General features: G+C 35.2%; 1 protein-coding gene across 1 annotated transcript in view; it reads right to left on the minus strand.

The window, feature by feature from the left end:
• Positions 1 to 1,248: 1,248 nt before the first annotated feature.
• The window catches only part of LOC144445433 (exportin-2-like), a 58,348-nt gene continuing 45,233 nt past the window's right edge, over positions 1,249 to 14,363 (minus strand). Inside the window, exons 17-25 of the mRNA XM_078134976.1 lie at positions 13,182 to 13,279; positions 12,312 to 12,462; positions 11,468 to 11,667; positions 11,128 to 11,225; positions 9,738 to 9,823; positions 7,872 to 7,953; positions 7,317 to 7,463; positions 5,671 to 5,902; positions 1,249 to 3,465 (exon numbers count right to left, since the gene is read on the minus strand). Coding sequence (XP_077991102.1) covers positions 3,376 to 3,465; positions 5,671 to 5,902; positions 7,317 to 7,463; positions 7,872 to 7,953; positions 9,738 to 9,823; positions 11,128 to 11,225; positions 11,468 to 11,667; positions 12,312 to 12,462; positions 13,182 to 13,279 — 1,184 coding nt within the window. The 3' untranslated portion in view covers positions 1,249 to 3,375. The remainder of the gene's footprint in view (positions 3,466 to 5,670; positions 5,903 to 7,316; positions 7,464 to 7,871; positions 7,954 to 9,737; positions 9,824 to 11,127; positions 11,226 to 11,467; positions 11,668 to 12,311; positions 12,463 to 13,181; positions 13,280 to 14,363) is intronic.

Here is a 14,363-nt window from a genome sequence, read left to right on the forward strand (position 1 = left end):
CTACTGCAGTAAATAACTCTACTAGTACCGTACTACTACAGTAAATAACTCTACTAGTACCGTACTACTGCAGTAAATAACTCTACTAGTACCGTACTACTACAGTAAATAACTCTACTAGTACCGTACTACTACAGTAAATAACTCTACTAGTACCGTACTACTACAGTAAATAACTCTACTAGTACCGTACTACTGCAGTAAATAACTCTACTAGTACCGTACTACTGCAGTAAATAACTCTACTAGTACCGTACTACTGCAGTAAATAACTCTACTAGTACCGTACTACTGCAGTAAATAACTCTACTAGTACCGTACTACTACAGTAAATAACTCTACTAGTACCGTACTACTACAGTAAATAACTCTACTAGTACCGTACTACTACAGTAAATAACTCTACTAGTACCGTACTACTACAGTAAATAACTCTACTAGTACCGTACTACTACAGTAAATAACTCTACTAGTACCGTACTACTACAGTAAATAACTCTACTAGTACCGTACTACTACAGTAAATAACTCTACTAGTACCGTACTACTACAGTAAATAACTCTACTAGTACCGTACTACTACAGTAAATAACTCTACTAGTACCGTACTACTACAGTAAATAACTCTACTAGTACCGTACTACTACAGTAAATAACTCTACTAGTACCGTACTACTACAGTAAATAACTCTACTAGTACCGTACTACTACAGTAAATAACTCTACTAGTACCGTACTACTGCAGTAAATAACTCTACTAGTACCGTACTACTGCAGTAAATAACTCTACTAGTACCGTACTACTGCAGTAAATAACTCTACTAGTACCGTACTACTGCAGTAAATAACTCTACTAGTACCGTACTACTGCAGTAAATAACTCTACTAGTACCGTACTACTACAGTAAATAACTCTACTAGTACCGTACTACTACAGTAAATAACTCTACTAGTACCGTACTACTACAGTAAATAACTACTAGTACCGTACTACTACAGTAAATAACTCTACTAGTACCGTACTACTACAGTAAATAACTCTACTAGTACCGTACTACTGCAGTAAATAACTCTACTAGTACCGTACTACTACAGTAAATAACTCTACTAGTACCGTACTACTACAGTAAATAACTCTACTAGTACCGTACTACTACAGTAAATAACTCTACTAGTACCGTACTACTACAGTAAATAACTCTACTAGTACCGTACTACTACAGTAAATAACTCTACTAGTACCGTACTACTGCAGTAAATAACTCTACTAGTACCGTACTACTACAGTAAATAACTCTACTAGTACCGTACTACTACAGTAAATAAATCTACTAGTACCGTACTACTACAGTAAATAACTCTACTAGTACCGTATTACTACAGTAAATATACACGTTTCATTTATAGCTGCACTAGCAGCAACTGGAATGTTTTTTTGTGTGTTTTTTTTCAAATATTTTGTTAGGTACAATAACTTACTCATAATAATGTACACAATGACTAATATTACATCACATGTTGGTAAACGTATTTTTGTATACACAATAAATCAAATTAACTATTGATTAATATGTGCAATGTCTTGGTATTTTAACACTTTTCAGTGAATATATTGTGGTTGTCTGATCAAATATACTCCAGTTATAACTGTAATAGATTTAACATGGTGACAGATTCAAAACCAAACTTTCACTCAAGATTTAAACTTACCACTACACTACACTCCCAACAGATAATATTGACCACTAATTAACAGATACAATGTCTTTTTCTAAGTGATTGACCAATTTTCAGTGAATATTTAAATCTTCAGTTATTTGACAAAAAAGGTCCAGTTGCAGGTAGTGCAGATTAAATATGGCAGTAAATTTAATAAATGAATTTCAAAGTTAAAGTTCAACTATTTGTAATATAGTGTACAGCCTGAATGTTTATATCAAATGCCAATTATAGTATATATTATATATACTGACAGAGAAGTGTTTGTAAAGTCTACAAAACCTTTTCATTAATCACCAATATCATACCTAAAAAAATACAAACAAAACCTGAAATAAAGATGAAACATCCATGAACATCACTGACTTGAGCCAACACAATTATTAGTATACTAAGGATGGTAGACTCAATAAGTCCACATGTACTAGGTATGTCACATATGTTTAGTCCACGTGGACAGGACATGACAGACTTGTTGTTTATACATATACTAGGTATGCATATCTCAATAAGTCCACATGTACTAGGTATGTTACTAAACTTGTTGAGTCAAGTGTTTTCTATATCCCTGCATATCAGTCTGTAAAGTTTTGTATAACCCTACGGTTACTTGCATCGTATACACATTTGACAGACATTTGTTTTGTATCAACTATTACATGTAATGTTCACAAGACTTGTTCTTTGAATTTGTACGACTAAATACAGTACTCACGATACCATGGCATTGACTAAATACAGTACTCACGATACCATGGCATTGACTAAATACAGTACTCACGATACCATGGCATTGACTAAATACAGTACTCACGATACCATGGCATTGACTAAATACAGTACTCACGATACCATGGCATTGATTTGGCTTACATGTTTACAAAACTTTCCATGTCAGTGTTTTAAGTTGGCTAGCTCTGCAAAGGTTAGATAGATTACATTTCACACCTGACGTCTATTAATCATTCTAATAACATGAAAGCAAGTTAACATCTTGGTATATTATTTGTATCAAACATCAGTAGAATTCCTTTTTTTAATCCCTTACACATTCCATATATGATCTTATAGTCATAACTTTAGCCTTTCAGCCCTACTAACTTAACCATGTCATGGAAAATCAACTTTATGCTGTAGGGTCTTGAAACGACTTTCGATATTTCTTGATATCTTTCCGAGAAACATCTTGAACTAGAAGTTCATGGTAACAGTGTTCTTCACTATCTATCTTTCATTGTATGTAATTGTTATGTCAAATGCAGTTTAGTCAACTATCATTTTAGGATTATTTGCAAATGTCATTATTACCAAATACAGTATCAGCAATCTTCTACATGTCAAAGAAAAAACATTACCAAATATGGTATTATCTGTCTTATTATGCAAAGGAGACATTAATCTACCAAATATGGTAGTCAATTTTAATATGTGTATGCCAAAGAACAACATTACCAAATATGGCCTCACCAGTCTTACTTTATGCAAAAGTCAACATTACCAAATGTGGTATTATCAGTATCACTTTTTGTGTATGTCAAAGGTCAATATTACCAAATATGGTGTCAAAGGTCAAAATTACCAAATATGGTATTATAACAGTGTCTTTATATCTTCTCTTCCTGACTCAGTTGTTATAGATCATCATACTGATGGTATTCACATCAGTGTAACCTGTGCCTGTGTCAGGTATCCTTGCAGATACTGGGCAGCTTCAGCTGGTAAACCTTGACTAATAAGAGACTGCAGCTGTGTGAAAGAAATAGAATGAGAAAAGGTGTAAGGGCTGATGACACATTTACTGGTAGGAGTAGTTTACTGTCAGGTGATCTATGTGAAGACCCACGGTCACATTACTTATGTTATAACTAATAACTACTGGTAAAGGAGTGGTCTACTGTCAGGTGATCTACTGAGATGGTCTGATATTGTAACACTACCCATTGATAGCATTATGATATTGTAACACTACCCATTGATAGCAGTATGATATTGTAACACTACCCATTGATAGCAGTATGATATTGTAACACTACCCATTGATACACCAGTGATAATTATAATGAAGTAATCTAGTTCCTATACATGTTACAATCACTACGATCATCTCCACTAACATATAGGGGAAGTCGTTATTATGGCACAGAAATCTGTGCTACCCCGACTGCGTTCATATAAACATGATGACATTACCATGTCCCCACATGATTTTAGTTTCAGACTGGAGAGGTGGAGTTCAGTTAATGAGTAATTGTCTAAAGGAATTAAACAATTACAACTGTCTGTCACTTGTGATGGATAACTACTGACATGCATCGTTACCCTTTGCCCCTACCCTGGGAGTAGCACAGATTTCTGTGCTAGAATAAGGACTTTCCCTATACGTGAGTGGAGATGATCATTGCAATCATAACGCATTGCATAGGAACTAGACTAATAAGGAAGTGATGGAAACTCTACATGCCTGGCTAATGTATTCATATCTGTTACAGTTCAGTTCAAAAAATAGATCTCACTACAACTGTTTTTTTTAAGTCAGTGTTCACTGAGGAAAGTACAACACTCATACTCAATGTCAGATAATATCATTCTAGCGTAAACATTACCTTTCCAGGCATTGTCAGATAATATCATTCTAGCGTAAACATTACCTTTCCAGGCTTTGTCAGATAATATCATTCTATTGTAAACCCTACCTTTCCAGGCTTTGTCAGATAATATCATTCTAGCGTAAACCCTACCTTTCCAGGCTTTGTCAGATAATATCATTCTAGTGTAAACATTACCTTTCCAGGCTTTGTCAGATAATATCATTCTAGCATAAACCCTACCTTTCCAGGCTTTGTCAGATAATATCATTCTAGCGTAAACATTACCTTTCCAGGCTTTGTCAGATAATATTCTAGCGTAAACCCTACCTTTCCAGGCTTTGTCAGATAATATCATTCTAGTGTAAACATTACCTTTCCAGGCTTTGTCAGATAATATCATTCTAGTGTAAACCCTACCTTTCCAGGCTTTGTCAGATAATATCATTCTAGCGTAAACATTACCTTTCCAGGCTTTGTCAGATAATATCATTCTAGTGTAAACCCTACCTTTCCAGGCTTTGTCAGATAATATCATTCTAGTGTAAACCCTACCTTTCCAGGCTTTGTCAGATAATATCATTCTAGTGTAAACCCTACCTTTCCAGGCTTTGTCAGATAATATCATTCTAGTGTAAACCCTACCTTTCCAGGCTTTGTCAGATAATATCATTCTAGCGTAAACCCTCTTTGTCAGATAATATCATTCTAGTGTAAACATTACCTTTCCAGGCTTTGTCAGATAATATCATTCTAGCGTAACCCCTCTTTGTCAGATAATATCATTCTAGTGTAAACATTACCTTTCCAGGCTTTGTCAGATAATATCATTCTAGCGTAAACCCTACCTTTCCAGGCTTTGTCAGATAATATCATTCTAGCGTAAACCCTACCTTTCCAGGCTTTGTCAGATAATATCATTCTAGTGTAAACCCTACCTTTCCAGGCTTTGTCAGATAATATCATTCTAGTGTAAACATTACCTTTCCAGGCTTTGTCAGATAATATCATTCTAGCGTAACCCCTCTTTGTCAGATAATATCATTCTAGTGTAAACCCTACCTTTCCAGGCTTTGTCAGATAATATCATTCTAGTGTAAACATTACCTTTCCAGGCTTTGTCAGATAATATCATTCTAGCGTAAACCCTACCTTTCCAGGCTTTGTCAGATAATATCATTCTAGTGTAAACCCTACCTTTCCAGGCTTTGTCAGATAATATCATTCTAGCGTAACCCCTCTTTGTCAGATAATATCATTCTAGTGTAAACCCTACCTTTCCAGGCTTTGTCAGATAATATCATTCTAGTGTAAACATTACCTTTCCAGGCTTTGTCAGATAATATCATTCTAGTGTAAACCCTACCTTTCCAGGCTTTGCTGAAGAAAGCTTATGTAAATTTTGGGCTAAATAAATCTTTGCATCCGGTATGGTTCCATTAAATGGGTCATGCTCTCTCTTGCCAGCAAACACTAATTGAGAGAATGCAGCTTGGTAACCTGGTGTGTCTTCAATCTCTATAAAGTGTTCATCATCTGGTACAGTATCATCTTCTGGTAATTCAAATATACGAATTAAAGTTTGCAGGAACTGTGGCCTGTAATGAAAGGATAGTGATATCAGTTAGTTACTGTTGACAACTGTGGCCTGTGATATACGGGATCAGTCAGTCAGTTACTGTTGACAACTGGACTTTATGGCAACTACTCCACTTTGCATGTCTGTGTCTTTGTATTAAACTTACCACAGTTAGTGTCTGTCTATCATCTATGGACAATATGAGTAATTTGCCAAAATTTGACACAGCATCTGTCATCAGTGGAAAGTAACTTACCAAAGTTTGACACAGTCTCTGTCATCAGTGGAAAGTAACTTACCAAAGTCTGGCACAGTCTCTGTCATCAGTGGAAAGTAACTTACCAAAGTCTGGCACAGTCTCTGTCATCAGTGGAAAGTAACTTACCAAAGTCTGACACAGTCTCTGTCATCAGTAGAAAGTAACTTACCAAAGTCTGACACAGTCTCTGTCATCAGTGGAAAGTAACTTACCAAAGTTTGACACAGTCTCTGTCATCAGTAGAAAGTAACTTACCAAAGTCTGACACAGTCTCTGTCATCAGTAGAAAGTAACTTACCAAAGTTTGACACAGTCTCTGTCATCAGTAGAAAGTAACTTACCAAAGTCTGACACAGTCTCTGTCATCAGTAGAAAGTAACTTACCAAAGTTTGACACAGTCTCTGTCATCAGTAGAAAGTAACTTACCAAAGTCTGACACAGTCTCTGTCATCAGTAGAAAGTAACTTACCAAAGTCTGACACAGTCTCTGTCATCAGTAGAAAGTAACTTACCAAAGTCTGACACAGTCTCTGTCATCAGTAGAAAGTAACTTACCAAAGTCTGACACAGTCTCTGTCATCAGTGGAAAGTAACTTACCAAAGTTGACACAGTCTCTGTCATCAGTGGAAAGTAACTTACCAAAGTTTGACACTATATATATATGCTTTATTCAAAGTACCGTGGCCACCGGCCTAACATACAGAAATCAGTGTATACAAAAAACTGCTAGTGTAGATGTTTGTTGTGACAATCAGCAATGGTACATACAAATCCACATAATAATAATAGCAATACAACCAAAATTAGTCCATCATACTTTGGCGTAAACGGAAAGCAAAAACAAAGTTTGACACAGTCTCTGTCATCAGTGGAAAGTAACTTACCAAAGTTTGACACAGTCTCTGTCATCAGTGGAAAGTAACTTACCAAAGTCTGGCACAGTCTCTGTCATCAGTGGAAAGTAACTTACCAAAGTCTGACACAGTCTCTGTCCAGCATCTGGATAATGTACACATAACTTCAAACTTTGGCATAGTCTCTGTCCTCAGTTGACAAACTTACCAAAGTTTGACAAAGTCTTGGTCTAACATTTGTGGACATTGTAAGTAACTTTAATACCAAAGTTTGACAAAGTCTTAGTCTAACATCTGAGGGCATTGCAAGTAACTTACCAAAATTTTGCATAGTCGCCTTCTATCATATGTGGACATTCTGTCAGTATCCTGGTCATACCAACTGCACAGATCTTCCTCTCTGTACCACCAGACACTTTCTGAACATCTTGTAAATACAGGCTTTCAATGACCATACCAAACATTCTGTCAAGAGAAAACATTGAACATGATAACATCAGTAGAACTCATCCCATTGGATGGATATTCAACATGATAGCATCAGAACAACTCATCCCATTGGATGGATATTCAATATGATAGCATCAGTACAACTCATTCCATTGGATGGATATTCAACATGATAGCATCAGTACAACTCATCCCATTGGATGGATATTCAACATGATAGCATCAGTACAACTCATCCCATTGGATGGATATTCAATATGATAGCATCAGTACAACTCATCCCATTGGATGGATATTCTTACTGTCTGTCTTGGAAACTGCTAAAATCTATGAGTGTGTGTGTGTGTGTGTGTGTGTGTGTGTGTGTGTGTGTGTGCGTCCATGTGTGTGTGTGTACACATTTTGTAGTCTACATACACTTACTTTGGCTGGATTGAATCTACAACTCCTATCAGTGCAGGGCCACCATACTTGTATGCATAGAGTGAAAAGAATACCAACAAATCTGTCAACATAAACCAATATAAACAATCAGTTTGGCATGATGGAAACAATTTAGGTTAGTATACGTAAATAATGGTGACTTAGGTTAGTATACGTAAATAATGGTGACTTAGGTTAGTATACGTAAATAATGGTGACTTAGGTTAGAATACGTAAATAAGGGTGACTTAGGTTAGTATACGTAAATAATGGTGACTTAGGTTAGTATACGTAAATAATGGTGACTTAGGTTAGTATACGTAAATAATGGTGACTTAGGTTAGTATACATAAATAATGGTGACTTAGGTTAGTATACGTAAATAATGGTGACTTAGGTTAGTATACGTAAATAATGGTGACTTAGGTTAGTATACGTAAATAATGGTGACTTAGGTTAGAATACGTAAATAAGGGTGACTTAGGTTAGTATACGTAAATAATGGTGACTTAGGTTAGTATACGTAAATAATGGTGACTTAGGTTAGTATACGTAAATAATGGTGACTTAGTTTAGTATACGTAAATAACGGCGACTTAGGTTAGTATACGTAAATAACGGTGACTTAGGTTAGTATACGTAAATAATGGTGACTTAGGTTAGCATACGTAAATAATGGTGACTTAGGTTAGTATACGTAAATAATGGTGACTTAGGTTAGTATACATAAATAACGGCGACTTAGGTTAGCATACGTAAATAATGGTGACTTAGGTTAGTATACGTAAATAATGATGACTTAGGTTAGTATACGTAAATAATGGTGACTTAGGTTAGTATACGTAAATAATGGTGACTTAGGTTAGAATACGTAAATAAGGGTGACTTAGGTTAGTATACGTAAATAATGGTGACTTAGGTTAGTATACGTAAATAATGGTGACTTAGGTTAGTATACGTAAATAATGGTGACTTAGTTTAGTATACGTAAATAACGGCGACTTAGGTTAGTATACGTAAATAACGGTGACTTAGGTTAGTATACGTAAATAATGGTGACTTAGGTTAGCATACGTAAATAATGGTGACTTAGGTTAGTATACGTAAATAATGGTGACTTAGGTTAGTATACATAAATAACGGCGACTTAGGTTAGCATACGTAAATAATGGTGACTTAGGTTAGTATACGTAAATAATGATGACTTAGGTTAGTATACGTAAATAATGGTGACTTAGGTTAGTATACGTAAATAATGGTGACTTAGGTTAGCATACGTAAATAATGGTGACTTAGGTTAGTATACGTAAATAATGGTGACTTAGTTTAGTATACGTAAATAATGGTGACTTAGGTTAGTATATGTAAATAATGGTGACTTAGGTTAGTATACGTAAATAATGGTGACTTAGGTTAGTATACGTAAATAATGGTGACTTAGTTTAGTATACGTAAATAATGGTGACTTAGGTTAGTATATGTAAATAATGGTGACTTAGGTTAGTATACGTAAATAATGGTGACTTAGTTTAGTATATGTAAATAATGGTGACTTAGGTTAGTATACGTAAATAATGGTGACTTAGTTTAGTATACGTAAATAATGGTGACTTAGGTTAGTATACGTAAATAATGGTGACTTAGGTTAGTATACGTAAATAATGGTGACTTAGGTTAGCATACGTAAATAATGGTGACTTAGGTTAGCATACGTAAATAATGGTGACTTAGGTTAGTATACGTAAATAATGGTGACTTAGGTTAGTATACGTAAATAATGGTGACTTAGGTTAGTATACGTAAATAATGGTGACTTAGTTTAGTATACGTAAATAATGGTGACTTAGGTTTATGATGGTGACTTACGTTTGATGTATTTCGTTGTCTTAGAACTCTGCAAACGTTTGAATAGAATCAAGAAGATATCTGTAAAATGCTTTTGAATTGCTTCCCTGAAAGAGGTGAGACAATGATTAAAACAAAAATACATAACATATTAGTTGTATGGTCTAGAAAGTATGAATACTTGTAGTATCTGCATGAGTGCTTACCGCAGTCTTTCTGACAGAGCAGCAGAATGTACAACTGAAGAAGAAATACACACCCCATCCCCCAATTTGATCAAAATCCGATGTAGATGTCGGCTAATCATTCACTGCTATTTTACCTTCATTATTTTGCCTGAATTGACCTTTGTAGTACATGTTTACGTCTTTAGCCTGATCGCCTCCTCTACATCTGAACTGGCGCCCATGCAAACGAATTTCTGCTCAGTGAGCCACACAGCCAATTAGGTTGTGTCTTACTTGTCATGGGCATACGTACATGTACGCATTGAATATCAACAAACAACATGGCTTTACTTGTGCACACCCGCAACCGACAATGTACGAAGTTTTTCAACTGTAAAAACATTCAGTGATTGTATTGCTATATATTTACGGTAATTAAAGAATTCTTGTTTAGATGTACCTGTATGCATTTCGTCTTGTGTACATGTTAGCTACATTGGAATGCGTTTCCCCGGGTAGTGTTCATGTTTATCTCAGCGAACGCCTATGCATTTTGTCTTATGTACATGTTAGCTACATTGGAACACATTTCCCCGATAGTGTTCGTGGGCATACAAGGGGGAGGGGGCATTTATCCTACGGGGGCGTTTGTCCAGGAGGCATTTGTCCTTGAACCCACGTAAAGACGCCATAAAACTGTTTTTATCAAGCCACACTTATCTCTGTTCCAACATGCTGTGCCAATTGTTATTAATCCAATTCATTTGTTTACTTTCCCTGTTTGTAACAAGTTCTATTTGTAAATGCTTGTCTGTCACTGGTTGTAATAATCAGTAAATCTTGATAAACAATTATTGATTTCTGAGACCAACTTTGATTCAGTTAGGAAAAGGTTCTTAAAACAAGGTCTGACACCAGATATGTAGCAGCTAAATGTCATATGAACTGGTACAGAAATACTTTTGTGCCATCTGCAACTATATATATATATATATATGGTGCTTATCAAACTTGCACTAGGTCGCCATTCTCACTGTTGATGTTATTCATGTTAGTACTTATATGTCATTAGTTGTATTTGTATATTGCTCCATGGTTTTTATGTTTGTATTTTAATGTATTGCTGTGGACACTGAAATATAGATTATTATTATTAAATTACTCCACCTTGAAAACTGCAGTACACTGATAAATGATGACAACTATAGTACACTGATAAATGATGCAAAACTGAAAATACTTACAGTTTCATGTATTGAACCAGACAATTAGCCAGATAGAAACCTTCATGGTCATTGGACTTAGAGGCTATCAACTTCTGAAATACTCCAAGTACAGCAGTCTGGCAATAAAAACAAAATATAACTTATGATCATTAGACTTAGAATACTCCAAGTATAGCAGTGTGTCATTAAAAACATCATAAAAATGAAAAACATTTTATTTCTTTGTCAACACCATAACTTCTCCTCCACATGCATTTATAGGCGTGCATGAGAATAAGTCGACCTCCTTGTTCTATTTTAACCCTCTAGCATGAGGTAAAATGCTACTGCAGGTACCAACAATTTGGACTGCACTTACCAGTTTGCCACTGGCTACAATGGCATCTGACCCCTTCTCAATAAATGCTTGTAGAAGTCTAACCAGAGCTGGAACATTACCAAGTCTTTCCCATAAGACAGGTACAAGTAAATGGGGAAAGAGAGTCATATATGGTTCTGGTACATCATCATGAATTTCCAACATCATTGACATAATTTGAAACACATAGGGCATAAACTCTGAAATGAAATAATTAATTCTATTGTCAAGATATATAAATTAATTATGTAGACCAAGAGTAGTTTACAGTCTTGTCTATGTGGAGTAGTTTACAACCTTGGATCCACACTTAGGTAAATGAATTGAATATTTCACTTTAATGAACTGTCAGCAAGAACTGTACAAAAGTCTTACTGGAATGTAGATCTACCCACTGTGTCCGATGATCAGTAGCGTCCTCATGTGATGTGAATATTGAATCAACATCACTAGACAAGATCTGGGTAACAGTGTACACTGACTGGGAAGTTCATTTTACCTGTTCACATAATATTATGCAGTCATATACTATATGTATACATACACACACACACACACACACACACACACACACACACACACACACACACACACACACATACACACACACACACACACACACACATACATAGACACACACAGACACAGACACATACATGCATATACATACATAGTCATATACAGACACACACATATACACACAGACACACATACACATAGACACAGACATACATACATACATACATACATACATACATACATACATACATACATACATACATACATACATACAGACATACATACATACAGACAGACACACACATACACACACATCCATTCCTACCTTGTACATCTGCTTGTAAAATTTCTTGAAATGGAGGAAAGAGAGCTTGTTCAAAACTTGACACCACCTTAGGATCAGCTTTACAACAGATCTTGACAGATAAACTGATACACTCAAATAGATAATGATTGAAATGAGGTTTACTTGGATTCTGTTGACAAAATACATCAAAACACAATGAGAATATCTACTTTGCCAAGATTAATTATTTAGTGACAAATACCTCAATTTTGGCTAAAGTTAATTTATCTTGTACCTATTACTTTAAAATGTATTGCAAAATTAGAGACAATTCTAATTTATGGGGGGGGGGGGGGGGAGGGGGCGCACCTCTGAAAATAAAAGTTCTGTGATTCTCTTGAAACTTTGCAAAATGAAACATGTTCCTTATCTTTTTACAAATAGTAAAAGATATTTGGAGAGTCTTAATACTGTCTTGTATGTCAAGGAAATCAACAATCTTTGTAGTTTCCAATAAAGTCAGTATTTTGCAGTAAGACTGAATTCTAAAATAACTAAATATGGACATACTTTTGACCTCAATTTCAAAACTTTGTAAAGTGACTCCTGAGAATGGGTTGCAGTAAAAACAAAAAGTTTAAGATATTTAATATACTTGCAAGGTGCATATTAAGTGACACAAGCTGAGTTTATAAACTATTTGAAAATACTTAAAAAAACAAAACTTTGATTAAACTATACAATGTTAATGCTGATGTATGCCTTTATCAATTCTATGACATTACAATTTGTCTTCTGACATTGTTAGAACGGTTCATTGCATAGTAGGGTGTTCCTTTACATTTTTTGGTACGTACGTCATTGGATCATTCTAATATCAGGTTTGAGTTTAGCTGGGTTAGGACTTACCTTACTGACAATCATTAGTTTCTGTGTTAGTTTACTCAACAGTGTTGGTATGTATGGTGTGATTGCTTCCTGCATCATAGAGAAACTACGCATGATAGCTGAAACACAAACACAAGAAAACTTTTAAAAGTAATTTTCATATTGACAACAATATCAATAAATCAATAAATATTCTTATTGACAACAATATCAATAAATTAATTTTGACTGCCAATTTTTACCAAAGCCAATCAGTTCTCTGAATTAGCTCACGGAATGTCTACAATAACATATTTCATTTTGGACAAGCAGTCCAGAGATGACTCAGTCCCTGCAATGGATGTTTACAGAGAATTGCCACCAGTCATGGTAAGTGTGATGTATTAGATTGTATGAAATATACCAATAGTGGCAATGGCATTGTGCGACAACTGTATAATTGATTGAATATTTGCATACATTTTTTGAATGTTTATATATTTGTCTATTAATACATATCATTATCTTTGCAATATACCGGATTGTTTGGTTGTTGCTATGGGTGTGGTCCTGTTGCTAGGCACATTTACATACATTTCTTGAATGTTTATTCAAATGTCTATTAATCACTTGTTATCTTTACGATATGCATGGTCATTTGGCTGTTGCTATGGGCATGGTCTTGTTGCTAGGTTCATTTGCATACAGTTAAAAGTTTTTGTTCAATTGTCTAAAAATCCGTTATCTTTGTGAAAAACACCACCGTTTGGCTGTTGGTATGGGTGTGGTCATGGTTGCTAAGGAGATTTGCATACATTTCTTGAATGTTTACTCACTTGCCTACCTGATAATGTTATTTGACCAAAACACACTGCCACACTGGTTGTTGCCAGGGGTGTGGTAATTGTTGTGAGGGCCAAAATGTTTTACAGAAAATCTGCAGAATTACACTTTTAAGAAAATTCCCTCCAAATTCAGGACAATCTGCCCAGTAGTTTTGTTTATCTTTTTTGACCAAAATTTGGGTGTTGCTATTGGGCGTGGTCATTGTTGTCAGGGCAAAAATGTTTTAAAGAAAATCTGCACAATAACACTTCTAAGAACATTCCCACCAAATTTCAGGCCAATCTTCCCGGTAGTTTTGGATTTTAACTTTTTTGACCAAAAATCTTGTTTTTTGACACAAAAATGGCTCTAACTCGGCTAAATCATACCCCAATACAA

Source organism: Glandiceps talaboti, chromosome 14, assembly GCF_964340395.1.
Source record: "Glandiceps talaboti chromosome 14, keGlaTala1.1, whole genome shotgun sequence".
Lineage (NCBI taxonomy): Eukaryota > Metazoa > Hemichordata > Enteropneusta > Spengelidae > Glandiceps > Glandiceps talaboti.